General features: G+C 45.7%; 1 protein-coding gene across 1 annotated transcript in view; it reads left to right on the forward strand.

Moving 5' to 3' along the window:
- The window catches only part of LOC107105650 (disks large homolog 2-like), a gene marked incomplete at its 3' end in the record, with an annotated part of 82,862 nt that overhangs the window by 16,316 nt on the left and 51,802 nt on the right, over positions 1-14,744 (forward strand). The window contains exon 4 of the mRNA XM_015405646.1: positions 2,838-2,979. Within this exon, the coding sequence (XP_015261132.1) occupies positions 2,838-2,979 (142 nt within the window). The remainder of the gene's footprint in view (positions 1-2,837; positions 2,980-14,744) is intronic.

A 14,744-nucleotide genomic window follows, 5' to 3' on the forward strand; every position in this document is an offset into this window, starting at 1 on the left:
CTTGTGAGGTAGGTTAGGCTAAGTGAATGTCACTGGCCCAACAGAGCAAAGCAGGAGAGCAAAGTAGGAGAGGTTTTGTACTAATGGTAGATTTCACAACATCAGTAGTACAGCACACAGTAAAAAGTAGCAAAGGATAACAAAAAAACAACCGTGAGCTGAATTTCCCGCAAAATATTCACAAAGGAGACTTCATTAAAGTGAAATGCATCTATTGTCTGAAGCTATCCATGTAATCCATCATAGGAAAATGCAGAAGCCAAAGAATAAATATACAAGATAAATATCCAAAACGTCTAAACATGGGAATAAGCAGTGAAGTGGCTCAATTTGAAGATGATATGAAGTTGTTTAGGGTGGTGAAAACCAGTAAGGATTGTGAGGCACTCCAAAGGGATCTGTCGAGGATGGGCGAGTGGGCGTCAACATGGCAAATGGGGTTCAATGTGGCCAAGTGCAAAGTGATGCACATTGGAGCCAAAAATCCTAACTATAAATACACGTTGATGGGGTCTGAACTGGCAGAGACTGACCAAGAGAGAGATCTTGGAGTCGTAGTAGATAACTCACTGAAAATGTCGAGACAGTGTGTGACTGCAATAAAAATGGCCAATGCTATGCTGGGGATTATTAGGAAGGGTATTGAAAACAGATCAGCCAATATCATAATCCCCCTATATAAATCAATGGTGCGACCTCATTTGGAATACTGTGTACAGTTCTGGTCACCACACCTTAAAAAGGATATTATAGCTTTGGAAAAAGTGCAGAAAAGGGCAACTCGAGTGATAAAAGGGTTGGAACACTTTCCCTATGAAGAAAGGTTAAAGCGCTTGGGGCTCTTTGGCTTGGAGAAATGACGGCTGAGGGGTGACATGATTGAGGTTTATAAGATTATGCATGGGATAGAGCAGGTAGAGAAAGAGGTACTTTTCTCCCTTTCTCACAATACAAGAACTCATGGGCACTCCATGAAATTGCTGAGCGGTTGGGTTAGAACAGATAAAAGGAAGCACTTCTTCACCCAAAGAGTGATTAACACTTGGAATTCACTGCCACAGGAGGTGGTGGTGGCTAGAAGCATGGGCAGCTTCAAGAGGGAATTAGATATTTAGCAGAGGCCCATCGGTGGCTATTAGCCACAAGGTATAGATAGGGGCTCTGGGGCAAGGGATGCACTGTATTCTTGGTGCTTGGGGGGGGGTCAATAGTGGGAGGGCTTCTAATGTCCTGGCCCCACTGCTGGACCTCCTGATGGCACCTGGTATTTTTGGCCACTGTGTGACAGAGTGTTGGACTGGATGGGCCTTTGGCCTGATCCAACATTGGCTTCTCTTATGTTCTTATATAGTTGTTCTTTGTTCCTGAGGAAGGGCCAGAAGTCTGAAACACTGGAAAAATTACCTAGGAAAAGTGTTGGACTTTTTGGATATTTATCTTGTATATTTAGTCTTTGGCTTCTTCATTTTCCTATGATGGACTTATTTGGCTTCTGCATGTTCCCATGATGGATTATATGGATAGATTTAGACAACAGATGCATTTCACTTTGATGACGTCTCCTTTGTGAATAATTTGTAGGAAATTCAGCTCAACGTTGTTTTTTGTTATTCTTTGCTAATGGTAGAGTTCCCATGCTCTTGCAGAAAATAAATCTGTTGCAGGCAGCATCTTTTTAGTAAACACTTCATCTTTGCATTCACAGCAGCAATGAAAGCAAAATGGGGTGGGGAGTCTCCCCCTAACACACATCCAGATTATGAAGACGAACTGGTTGTGGCTTACCAAAGCCCAAGTAAATGCATTAGTCTTTAAGGTGTTGCAAGACTCGGTTAGTTTCACGCTACAACACTTTCCCCTTTATGTTAAAATTGATGCTCTGTCTTCCAATATTTTCTTGAAAAGGACATTTGACTCGATGACCTACAGCAGGAATCCCCAGCCTTTTTGATCCGGTGGGCTGCTTTGGAATTCTGACACTGGGTGGTGGGCGCAACTACAAAATGCCTGCAACAGAAGGCGGAGCCCACCACAAAATGGCTGCTGCATGAGGCGGGTCCAACCACGCATAGGGAGCTCAAGCGCTGGGAAGAAGAGAGTCAATTTAAGGGAAATACACTGGGAAAGGGGAGAGAGAGAACAAAACCAACACTGGGGTAGGCAGCAGGAACTCATTAGCATATAGGCCACAACCAACAGCAAAACCCATTAGCATATTAGGCCACACCCCTGACAGCAGAGCTCATTAGCACATTAGGCCACACCCCCATGCCTTCCCTTGGCTTGGGTGGGGAAGCCGGCCCTTGGACAGGCTGGGGAAGGCACGGGGAGGTATTTAAATGCCTCCCTGATCCTTCCAGGACCCCCCTGGACCATCCCCCTTAGATTTGCCGGGGGGGGTCGCTCTCCAGGCCTTCCCTCTGTAGCCACGCACGCAGAGGTTTTGGCTTCAGTGGATATGGCCAACTCTGAAGCCAGCCGGAACTCCGTTCCTGTGCGTTCCTGCCCAAAAATAGCCCTGGTGGTAGCAGCTGTTTTAATCGGCACAGCCCATCAGATCTGCAGTGGTGAATCAGAAGCTCTGCTGGGGAAGAGCCCCACGTAGCCTCACCCGGTTTCTAAAATCACTTGTTGGACACCAGGAAAGGTGCTGGCAGTGCCATGGTGCCCTTGGTACCACCTTGGGGACCTCTGACCTCGAACCTGCAACAGTTGCTCATCTAATGCTCCTACCTTCCCTTAGCAGAGATATAATTCCTCTTAACATCTGTATTGTACTTGTCCTAGTATGTTTCGTGTCACTAACATTAAATATTTATTTGCTTTGTAATCTCCAGCTTATTCTCCACCCATGGAAAACCATATACTGTCTTCAGGCAACAACGGCACTTTAGAATACAAGGCATCTTTGGCCTCTATCTCTCCGGGAAGATATTCGCCTATCCCAAAGCACATGCTAGTGGAGGATGACTATACCAGGTCAGATATCCATCTTTACTTGAGTGCCTTTGATTGATTTCTTGCTTCAGGGAGCGTGATTTTAATACCATTATTAGAACCTCAGCCAGGCATAAACGAAACGGTAATCTCGTTATGGCAGAAAGAGATATCAGGCCATTCTCCGTCTAGCTGGCTCTCAGAATAATGAGGAAGGTTACACTGTTGCTGTAACCTTGGAAAAGGGGGGGAAATGTATATAGTTCTCTCCGTTATTCAATTAGTGGTTGGAATAATGGACTACCATATACTGAGATAGACAACAGGTGCAGCCTCAGCGGCAGTAGCTTCTGCCCAGTGCTGTTTCTCCCTGCTGCATTGTGGCTCAGGACTATCTTAATCGCATTAGGGGGCTGTTGCATTTGGACTCTCTAATGTGATATTGTGATAGATCACATTAGAGAATCCCCTTATATCAAATTAGAGACTCCAGTGTGGACTTGAGTAAGTTTATCCAGTGGTTCCTGAATTGCAGAAACGTGCCTCCAGAGATCTCAAAAAAAATATTTTTCCCTGGGGTACCCACTTGACAAAAGCCGGGGAACCGTAATAAACTTCCTAGTATGCTTTTCCAGAAATCCTTGAACGGCAGGGTCTTGGGAGTTCCATCCACGGCACTTTTGACATCCCCTCCCCATGATAACGGTGGTCTTCATGGGTATCAGAGAGAGGGGGGGACGTTATTTAGTGGGGCAGGGGCAGGTGATGTTCTCTCTCTGCTCCCTGGACTCTGTTCCATGAAGTTCCTCAAAATTTGACGGGATATTGCCAGAGTTATTCCACAAGAGCAGAGAAAGAAAGTCCAGCAAGGATGGAGTTGGATGAACTGGCTTGTCCTCTGCATCGTTGAACTTCCATAGAGAACCACAGTTTGGCAGGACAATATAGCTGCGGAACAGAAGTCTTTCCCACGCTCTGCATTTAATTCCATGCTGGTCATCATTAGGAAAAGAATAGGAAGTAAAACTGTTGATATCATACTACCCTTATACAAATCAATGGTGAGACCACACTTGGACTACTGTGTGCAGTTCTGGTTGGCACACCTGAAAAAGGATATTGTAGACCTTGGAAAGGTACAGAAGCGAGCAACCAAAATGATCAAGCAGCCAGAGCAAGTGCCCTATGAGGATCGGGTAAAACAGTTAGGGCTGTCTAGCCTAGGAAAAAAAGACAAGTAAGGGGAGACATATTAGAGTTCTGTGAAACTATGCACGGTGTGAAGAGAGTGTCGGGTTCCACAGCCAACAACGTAGTACACGCTTGTCAGAAAGGTTATACTTTATTGAAGAGCTATAGATGCATTAACAAAGGCACTGTTAAGAATGGTGTTTCCCCTACCAGCATAATGGGATATAGGGCATTCGTATGCACACACCCCATCATAGGCCAATTAGCCACATTCCTGCGCGCAGGAGAAGGAGCCTCAGACCGTTAGAGTCAAAGCTGGGAACCGACAGCGCTCCCACGGTTATTCCCTCAGCTCCAGACACTACACCACCTGCACATCTTAGAGATAACAGCGTTACAGCAGAGAAGAAGCACAGAAGGAATGCAGCAGTCATTAGTACACAGAAAAGGGAAGCCGATGGCCTCCTGAACTTTCATGGCAGCATAGCAGACAGAGAGTGGCTAGAAAAGCTTTTCTTCCTCTCCCTTGATACTAGAACCCAGGGCCATCCACAGAAATTGAATAGTAGGTAATTCATCTGAAACACAAGGGAGTACTTCTTCATGCAGTGCATAGTTAAATTGTGAGGCTTGCAGCCAAGGGCTGTGGTGATGGCTGCCATCTTGGAAGGATTTAAAAGGGGAGTGGACAAATTCATGGAGTGTGGAGCTCTTGGTGGCAACTGGTCAGGATGATTATCTGCTCCTTGCAGCACCAGACTCAGTGTGCCTCTTTGTCTCAGTTGCTGAGGAGCACGGGTGAGAGGAGGCTGTTGCAATCCTCCTCCTTGTGGACTTCCTAGAGGCAGCTGTTCAGCCACTGTGCGAACAGAATGCTGGACTGGATCGGCCTTTGGTCTGATCCAGCGTGGCTCTTCCTATACATTCTGTGCAACTGACCAGCTGCAGTGTCTCCCCCTGCCACCCTGTTGTGCCTCTGAATGAGCACCCGGTCACTTCAGCTTCTGCTCATCCTGTCTTCCTGTCCGGCCCTGAGCTCACTCAGTCCCTTGAGGTTGTCTTAGCGGAAGAGCCCTTCCCTACTAGCTCCCCTCCAACTTTTGCAACCTCCCTGGACGCTTCCTTTTCCCTGAGGAAGTAACATCCGTGCCCCAAGGCTGTGTGGGGAAGAGCTTCCCTTTTCAGCTGGCTTGCAAAGCCTCTGATACCTTTTGTGGCAGAAATGGCTCCAGGATCTCTTACACGGCTCCGTGTCTGAGATCAAGTTTGGTCAGTGTGGTTGGGTTCAGCTATGCCCTTGGATGACCTTGAGCCATTTAGGGTTGCGTGGACTGAGACAGCCTTGGGATCGGCAGTGGTGATCATGTTTGTGTTTTTCCCAACAGACCTCATTCCCATCCCCAAATGGTGAATATATGCTTTTTCTAGGCACCAATCATCATTTTTTGTGAATAGTATGATTCTATAAGGGATGTGTTGGGTACAGGCCCATAGCCAGGATTTTGTAGCTTGTGGGGCAATTTTTTTTCTGGGTGAGGCTGAAGTTCTCAGTGCAGAAGGAAAAGCCATTTAGCCAATAGAAAGTTGCCACCAGGATAGATCTCTAAATTGCAAACTGTCAGCCACTGTAGATGACAGTTCTCAGCTGCTGCAAGTTAATCACTTCTGCCAGCCTAAGCAACAATTGTAATAACAAGCTGGTAGGTGGAGGTGATGACTTCTGTAGTCAAGAAAGCTAACACTTAGGCAGAAAAAACTTGCTAAAGGAGGCCAGTTTCTTGACACAGAGTTAGAAGGGATCCTAGAGGTCACCTACTCCAACCCCCTTGCTCAGTGTGGGAATTAGTCAACTACTGCACCACACTCTGCTTAAAGGAGTGCACGCCTTTTAGAAATGTTTTAAAATGAATGAAAAAAAGCATTTACAGGAGAAATTATTGTGGGGCTGTGCCTTTAAGAAAGGGGCAGAGCCCCCCAAAACCCCACTGTAGCTATGGGCCTGGTTCAGTATGCAAAAAGTCCTTAAAACGTTCTGGGCACCTCTGCATTGCAAACAGCTGAATTGTTAGAATGTCCTCCTTCCCAAAGAAATTTGCAAAACGTGTGGGTGCTGAGCTTCCTTTATTTAGAAACCCCATGCCACACGCTGATGGCGGCAGTTCCAACACTTCCCTGACAACCATAGCACAAAAAGGAAAGAGTTGGAGCTTTGATTAAATCTGGACTATTGTTATGCCTTCATTCACTGCCGTTCTGAATGCTCCCAGTTGCCCCAATATTCAAAGGTTCGAAGACCATTGTTTCTGCTTTCGGCAAATCTCTCGTGAGCTCTCAGATCCGAATCAACCTAAAGCTGCTATTGTGGCAGCCAATGCTCCCTCCAAGCTGTGGAGTCTTGTGAGCAGAAATTCTACTTGTGAGCTACTGGCACTAAAGTTGTGAGCGAGCGATTTGGCTACTGCATAAATTAGTTTGCTCTGGAGCCATCCTTCCTGAGCGAAGACAAAAATGTGTGAGCCGGAGGCTAAAAACTGTGAGCTAGCTCACACTAACTCACACTGGTGGCAACCTTATTTATCCATTGCATTTTTAACCCACCTTTCTCCAGAACTGGGTGCAAGTGGAGTTACAGCAATGATTGAAACTGTGGACAATGACCATGTGTACGAAGTAATGCATACCTAGCTCTCATAAAAAACAATTAGGCAGCCCTATCAAAGACCTCAGCAATAACTGCTTCAGGAAATCTATCCCATAGAATGGGAGCAGACATCGGGATAGCTCTAGATCAGAGATCCCCAACGTGGCACCCACTGAAACCTTTCCACCACCCACCAAGAGCTTTAGAAAGTGGGCAAGGCCAGGTGAGGCTTTTACCCCGCTAAGTTATTGTGTGACCACCATAAAATATTTTTAAAACATCTTCATTTTAGAAGACACCCCGTTAAACCTAGCTTCTTCCTGAAATGCTGAAAAGGTACTACTGGAGTCATGCATAACCTCACGCCGTGGCGTTTTGTAGCTTGCTCCGCCTCCCGTGGGGGCCAATTTGTGGTTGCACCCGCCAACCTGTGTCAGAATTCGAAAGGTGTCCACAGGCTTGAAAAGGCTGGGGATCCCTGCTCTAGAGCTAGAAGTGGTTGTCCCAAAGAACTCTACAGAAGGGAACAACCAACAGGTGTTGGTCGGAGGGGAAGATTTAGGAAGATGGCGCCTTAGAAATTTAATCATCTTCGCAAACTTGATACAAAAAACTTGGCCATCCACATATTTTTTATTAAAAAAGTAAATTCCTGTATCTGCACTTATTGGTTTACCAGTCAATCCCTCTCTCTAAGGAATCTTGGTAGTTATTAATAAGGATCTCTGATGGAGAATTCTCAGTATTCTGAGCAAGCTAAGCTGGTATCTGATCAATATAAGCTCGTAGGGTAGATCTGGCATTGGAAGTTAATGCCTCTTTTATTGAAGCCATGCTTTTCAGCAGCCTACCTGCTGGCCATTTTTCTTGTATAGATAATTCCCTTAGATATGAATCATCCTGGACCATGCCTTGTGGCGCTGTGCAACCATTAAGTCATTGACCGCAAGAAAAGAATTGTAGGCAGAGAAGGGGAGGGGAGGAAAGCAAGTCCATCAGCTTCCCATCTCCTCTTAGCCAAGATGGGCCAAGGGGTTCATGCCCTCGAGGGTGATTTCACACAGACCCGGGAGCATGTCTCCTACCTTAGGCTGAAGGAAGAGCATCTTAAGTTTGAGGAAGCTCCTTAGGATGAAAAAGGCTTCCACTTGGTGCAGTGGATAGGGAAGAGTCAGGCCAGAGGCTAAGCTGGATCTGACCGCGAGTGTTCCCACTTGGTAGGGAGTTTGCACCACAGATGAATCCCGGATGAGTAGAGCTCTACGAGATAGTTTTCCAAGATGTGTTTGAAATGCACAGGGTAGAACTAGGAACTCAGCAACCAGTTCACATCTGGGAATCATTCATGTGCTACATAATATGTGTGTGGGGCTTGATTTGCACAGGAGACGTATCCATGGGTGAGCGCTTAACCCTCTCCCTCCTACTGCTGCTTGCACTGAGGGCTCGGATACATGAGATGAAGACTGCATATCTTGGTCTGAGCAAGATTTGAGTCCAGTAGCACTGAAAAGACCAACAAGATTTGCAAACTGCAATAAAGATTTAGCACTGAAAAGACCAACAAGATTTGCAACTGCAATTTAAAAAAGGCAAATGCCATGCTGGGGATTTATTAGGAAGGGCATTGAAAATAAATCTGCCTGCATCGTACTGCCCCTGTATAAATCTATGGTGCGGCCTCATTTGGAATATTATGTACAGTTCTGGTCACCGCATCTCAAAAAAGATATTACAGCATTGGAAACGGTGCAGAAAAGAGCAACTAAAACAATTAAGGGGATGGAACACTTTGCCTATGGAGAAATGTTAAAGAGGTTAGGGCTATTTACCTTGGAGAAACAATGATTGAGGGGTGACATGATAGAGGTTTACAAGATTATGTGTGGGATAGAGAAGGTAGAGAATGAAGTGCTTTTCTCCCTTTCGCACAATACAAGAACTCGTGGGCACTCAACGGAAGTAGGCTTAGAACAGACAAAACAAAGCACTTCTTCACCCAAAGAGTAATGAACACGGGGAATTCACTGCCTCAAGAAGTGGTGGCAGCTACATGTATAGATCATTTCAAGACGGGTCTGGATAAACATATGGAGCAGAGTTCCATCCATGGCTATTAGCCACAAGATATAGATAAAAAAACTCTGTCTGGGACTGATGCATTGCATTCTTTGTGCTTGGGGGGCAACATTGGGAGGATTTCTAGAGTTCTGGCCTTGCTGGTGGACCTCCTGGTGGCCTCTGGGTTTCGGCCACTGTGTGATACATAGTATTGGAGTGGATGGGCCATTGGTCTGATCCAACATGCCTCCTCTTATGTTCTTGTGTTCTTAAATCGTGTTGATCTTTAAGGTGCTACTGGACTTGAATCTTGCTCTTCTACTTCAGATCAATATGACTGCCTGCCTGTGTCTCAGTTCGTTTATAAAGCAGTTATAAAACTGTATCTTGGTTTGTTTATAAAATGCAAATGGCAGGTCAGTCAGTCTTAATTTGCAGGAGAGTGGGTCTGTACAGGAAGGAGAGCCAGGGCTTAACCCCTAAAACCAGCCCTCTATTTTCATATCCAAAACAGATTGGCCTTTACTGCTAGTGGCATCTTAAATCCCTTAAAAAGGGATTTGTATGCGTTGCTCTCTTGCTTCCCGACATGGCCCCAAGGCGAATTGAGTCCACACAAGCTGACAGTTTGCATTTTATAGATAGACCGATCAAGATGCTAGCTTTCATCTCATCCGATGAGATGTTATTCTCCATTTAATGCAGTGCTTGAGCCTGACTGGAAGAAGAGGAAGTTGTGGGGAAAGAGCAGAAAACATGGAAGGGTTAAGCACTCTCCGCTTTCTGCTTCTCCTCTGAAAATCATGCCCCTTCCCCAGCCGCATTACAGTGTAGCAGCAGCCCCAGTTCCTGCATTTGCTTCCCAGTCTCGAATGTGCATTGAAAATTTGTAATGTCTAGTGGGTCCCCAATTAGAAAACATTGTACCGAACCACATCGAAAATTCGTAATGGGTAGTGGGTCCCCAATTAGAAAACATTGTACTGAACCACATCGAAAATTCGTAATGGGTAGTGGGTCCCCAATTAGAAAACATTGTACCGAACCACATCGAAAATTCGTAATGGGTAGTGGGTCCCCAATTAGAAAACATTGTACCGAACCACATCGGAAATTCGTAATGGGTAGTGGGTCCCCAATTAGAAAACATTGTACTTAACCACATCGAAAATTCGTAATGAGTAGTGGGTCCCCAATTAGAAAGCATTGTTATCGAACCACATTGAAAATTTGTAATGTGTAGTGAGTCCCCAATTAGAAAGCATTGTACCGAACCACATCAAAAATTCGTAATGAGTTGTGGGTCTCCAATTAGAAAGCATTGTACCGAACCACATCGAAAATGCGTAATGGGTAGTAGGTCCCCAATTAGAAAACATTGTACTGAACCACATCGAAAATTCGTAATGGGTAGTGGGTCCCCAATTAGAAAACATTGTACCGAACCACATCGAAAATTCGTAATGGGTAGTGGGTCCCCAATTAGAAAACATTGTACCAAACCACATCGAAAATTCGTAATGGGTAGTGGGTCCCCAATTAGAAAACATTGTACCGAACCACATCGGAAATTCGTAATGGGTAGTGGGTCCCCAATTAGAAAACATTGTACTTAACCACATCGAAAATTCGTAATGAGTAGTGGGTCCCCAATTAGAAAGCATTGTTATCGAACCACATTGAAAATTTGTAATGTGTAGTGAGTCCCCAATTAGAAAGCATTGTACCGAACCACATCAAAAATTCGTAATGAGTTGTGGGTCTCCAATTAGAAAGCATTGTACCGAACCACATCGAAAATTCGTCATGAGTTGTGGGTCCCCAATTAGAAAGCATTGTACCGAACCGCACGTTCCATCTCCTTGAGAACACTGGCCCAAGTGACCTCTCTCTCTTTTCGCAGATATGACTTCCCTTGGTAGGTGTGTCTCACTGGAACAGAGATAACTGCCAGCCGTTAGGGGAATCTCATGAGCGCAACAGATACAATCAATCCATCAGAGAAATTAAAAAAAAACATCTTTTGTTCTTTTTGTTGACTTCTGCCTGCTGGGAAGGGAGAAGATCTTATGCCTTCTTTTAAAGTTAACTAAAGTGCTCCAAACCAGCTTTTTACGGGCACTGGCTTGTGAACCTACTTGATTATAGTATGACTGTTCAGTGTGAATATTTTCGTGTTGCTAGATTTGCTTGAAACGAAAAAATAGCAGAGCATGCCAGCAGTTAGATGAGAAGCGAGTCAGCCAGCCTTTGGCTTCTCCGTCTGCTGCTGATTTCTTTTCTTTCTTTCTTTTTTAAGGAAAAAAACCCAATTTAAACTTCTCTGCAGCTTTCTTAATGCTATACAAAATCTGCTCCTTGACGTTTGCCTGCTTGAGTAACAGTTTTGCAACCCATAGATTGGGGGGGGGGCTAAATAGTGTAAGGCTTTGGCATTCGCTCTGCATACATTTGGGAAGGAGCAGAATAGTTTGGGATGCTTGAGGGGAGGTGAAATTCCAAAAATGGTCTGCACTCGCGCATCTAAACGTTTGGGCTGTCCATAAATTATGCAGCAAGGGTTGGGTATAATCCCCCCCCCAAAAAAAATGACCCGTGCTTGCACTATTATAGCATCATCATTAATCGATATGGTGATGGCAGAAAGCGCCATCAAGTCACAGGTAACTTAGGGTGACCACGTGGAATCTTCAAGGCAAGAGACAAAACAGCTAAGCCTTTGTTTAGCAACCCTGGACTTCCTAGGTGGTCTCCCATCCAAGTTCTAACCAGGACCGACCCTGCTTAGCTTCCAAGATCTGACAAGACTGGGCTACCCTGGGCCATCCAGGTCAGGGCTGTTATGGGGTCACCCTCTATAAAATAAAACAGAAGAATGGAACAATTTCCTTGCTGGATCAGACCAAAGGTCCACCCAATCCAAAATTTGGTCTCCATGAGCAATTAGCCTCAAGATTTTCAGGTACGAGTACATGTTCGTTCATACAAGGGTGCCCAAAGTGGATTACAGCATCATTCTCCCTTCCTCCAGGTTATCCTCTCAACAATAATCTTGTGAAGTAGGTTAGGATAAGAAAGAGCCATTAGCCCATGTTCATCCAGCAAGCTTCCATGGCAAAGTGGAGATCTGAACCTAGGTCACCCAGGTCTTAATACGACACTGTAATGACTACACTGCACTGGCTTTGCTTTATATGCACATATGAAGCTGCCTTATACTGAATCAGAGCATTGGTCCATCGAAGTCAGTATCTGCTCAGACAGGCATTGGTCCATCAAGGTCTGTATTGTCTACTCAGACTGGCAGCGGCTCTCCAGAGTCTCAGGCAGACGTCTTTTATATCACCTATTACATGGTCCTAAGAGGGCAGATGCCCGGGACTGAACTTGGTACCTTTTGCATTTCAAGCGAATGCTCCGTCACTGAGCCACAGCCCCTCCCTAGCCAGAACCCCTTCTTTCTGGCCTCAGTTACCATGCCTCTGATGAACAGATAATTGAATCAAAGAAGCAGGACAAGCTTTCTCCATTGTGCCTAGGGATAAACGTCTGTTGAACATGCCCTGTTCCACACTCACAATTAGACTGTGAACCAATCAAGAATAAGTTCGGATTGTATCAAGTAACTTGGACAGCTACCAAACAAGTTCGCAGCCTCTGTTGGTCAGAAAGCAGCTTACAGCTGATTGGAGGATCAGCTGATCTGCCCCCCCCAAGGAAAATAGCTACATCATTAAGTTGAAATTGCAAAAGGGAGAGGAGAAAGCTCATTTCTCTTCCTTGCAAGCTGCATGGGGATGAAAGCAATGCTTGTGATCTCTTCTCCCCACCCCCGAGCTGGGTAGAGACAAAAGCAACGTTTTTAATCTCTGCACGGCACGAGGAAGAGGAGAAAGAGCACATTTCTCTCCTTTCAATTTCCAATTGTGAGTTTCCAGCACACAAGCAGGGCAGGATGGTGATGGCTGCCTCCTGTGATTTATTCACACTATCCAGTCATTTAACAGAATAACGTGGAAGGGCTGTGGCCCAGTGGTAGACTGCATGCATTGCTGGTCCCATGTTCAACTCCTGCCTTCTATAAAGGATCTCAAAAAAAGAGATGTTTCAAAATAGCTCTGTCTTGTGTTTTGTTTTTCCCCCATAACCTTTTATCACCATGATTTATTAGATATCACATTTGCACTGTCTAGTCAGATCTATCTAATGAACTAAGGTCCCGGTCCCAGTCACACGGGCCAGAAAATGCAGGGTGGAGATGTGGCTGTTTGCCCCGGAGCAAAGTAATGTGCGGCAGCCCGATCCCATGTCCCGTGGAGGTCCCGTGGGTATGCCGTTAGGTGCCGATCACACAGCTATCCTGCAGCACAGCAAAAAAGCAGCACGATCACACTGGCAATCGCCAGGCGCCGCTTCTGTGGGAAACGGGAATTTTCCCCCCTCACCACAGTGTGCGCATGTGCCGGTGGGCATTTGTGTGCATCCTGTGGAGACTTTAAAAAAACCCCAACATCCGGTTTGCGACAGGATACGGGCGGGCACCGGATGCCACGGGATTCCAGCAGAAACACGATCAGACGCCCGCCCTTGCCCCGCGTTTCCCGGAAACTAGCACATCGTATGTACTAGTTTTTTACTCCGTATCTTCGGCAAGAAGCCACGGGTTAGCCACGGGTGCACTACGCTTCCCAGATGTTGCAGTGTGATCGCGCTTGGAAAATCCGCCGATCATCTGTAACTTTAGCGCTGCAAATGCTCCGTGTGAACGGGGCCTAAATATATATTCTAGTATGAAGTCAAGAGCATATGTTTTAAATTTTCAAATCAATTATGTTAGTAAAGCAAGTTATTTTTTTCTCAATATTTCCTTGAAACCATGTATAACAATGTTAATGAGATAATATTAAAAATACCATTTGATTGTAACTGTTCAAAATAGTTTAACACACAAACATCAAACAGATAGAGTGGTGTGATTAACAAACTTTAAGGTACAAGGTTTTCTATATAAGCAATTTCCTAACACTGGGGGAAAATAGCTTCCTCTGCCTGAGAACTAGTGCTGGCACACTGACTCAGTCTAAGGCAACTGGATAGGTTCACTGAGGCCTGAAAGTAGAAATAGCCTGTATAGCCCATGACCAATGCTCCCTCTAAACTGTGAAGTCTTGTGAGCAAAAATTCTGCTTTGTGAGCTACTGGCATGAAAGTTGTGAGCGAGCAATTTGGCTGCTGCATCAATGAGTTTGCTCTGGAGCCACCCTTCCTGAGCTGAGACAAAAATGTGTGAGCTGGAGGCTAAAAAACTGTGAGCTGGCTCACACTAACTCAGCTTAGAGGGAGCACTGCACAGGACCACACTCTTTTTATTAATTAATTAAAACATTTTTATCTCATCTTCCCTCATGGTTTAAGGTGGCTTACAATACTAGTTAAAACTTTTTTTTTCAGTTAAACCCAAATAAAATAGCCGACCCCAAGTCTCTCCCCCATCCCCTACTTAAAAGATGCCTGCTGTACAAAGCCCTGGCAGATAAGCAGGCCTTGCAGAGCCTCCTGGAAGTCTCCAGGGAGGAGCCTTCCTCATCTTTTCAGGGAGCCCAGTCCACACAGCCAGAGCCACGATGGAGAAGGCCCAGGCTCTGGTCTGTTCCAGACAGGCAGCCCTAAGTGTTGGGTAGACAACAAATGGCTGCCTGACCATCGTAGATGGTGCACAGGGGCCAGCGTGGTGTGGTGGTTAAGAGTTAGGGTTGCCAAGTCGATCTTCGCCGGGAGCGGGGGCTCCCGACTGGGGTCTGGTGTGCGCGTGCGCCGCATGCACGTCACCCAGAAGTGACGTGATGATGCCAGGCATGCTGGGGGCGGGGCCACGGCCATCCAAGGGAAAACCATAGAGTTTTCCCTTGGATGG

Source organism: Gekko japonicus, unplaced genomic scaffold (genome assembly GCF_001447785.1).
Source record: "Gekko japonicus isolate JY-2015 unplaced genomic scaffold, Gekko_japonicus_V1.1 scaffold4032, whole genome shotgun sequence".
NCBI lineage: Eukaryota > Metazoa > Chordata > Lepidosauria > Squamata > Gekkonidae > Gekko > Gekko japonicus.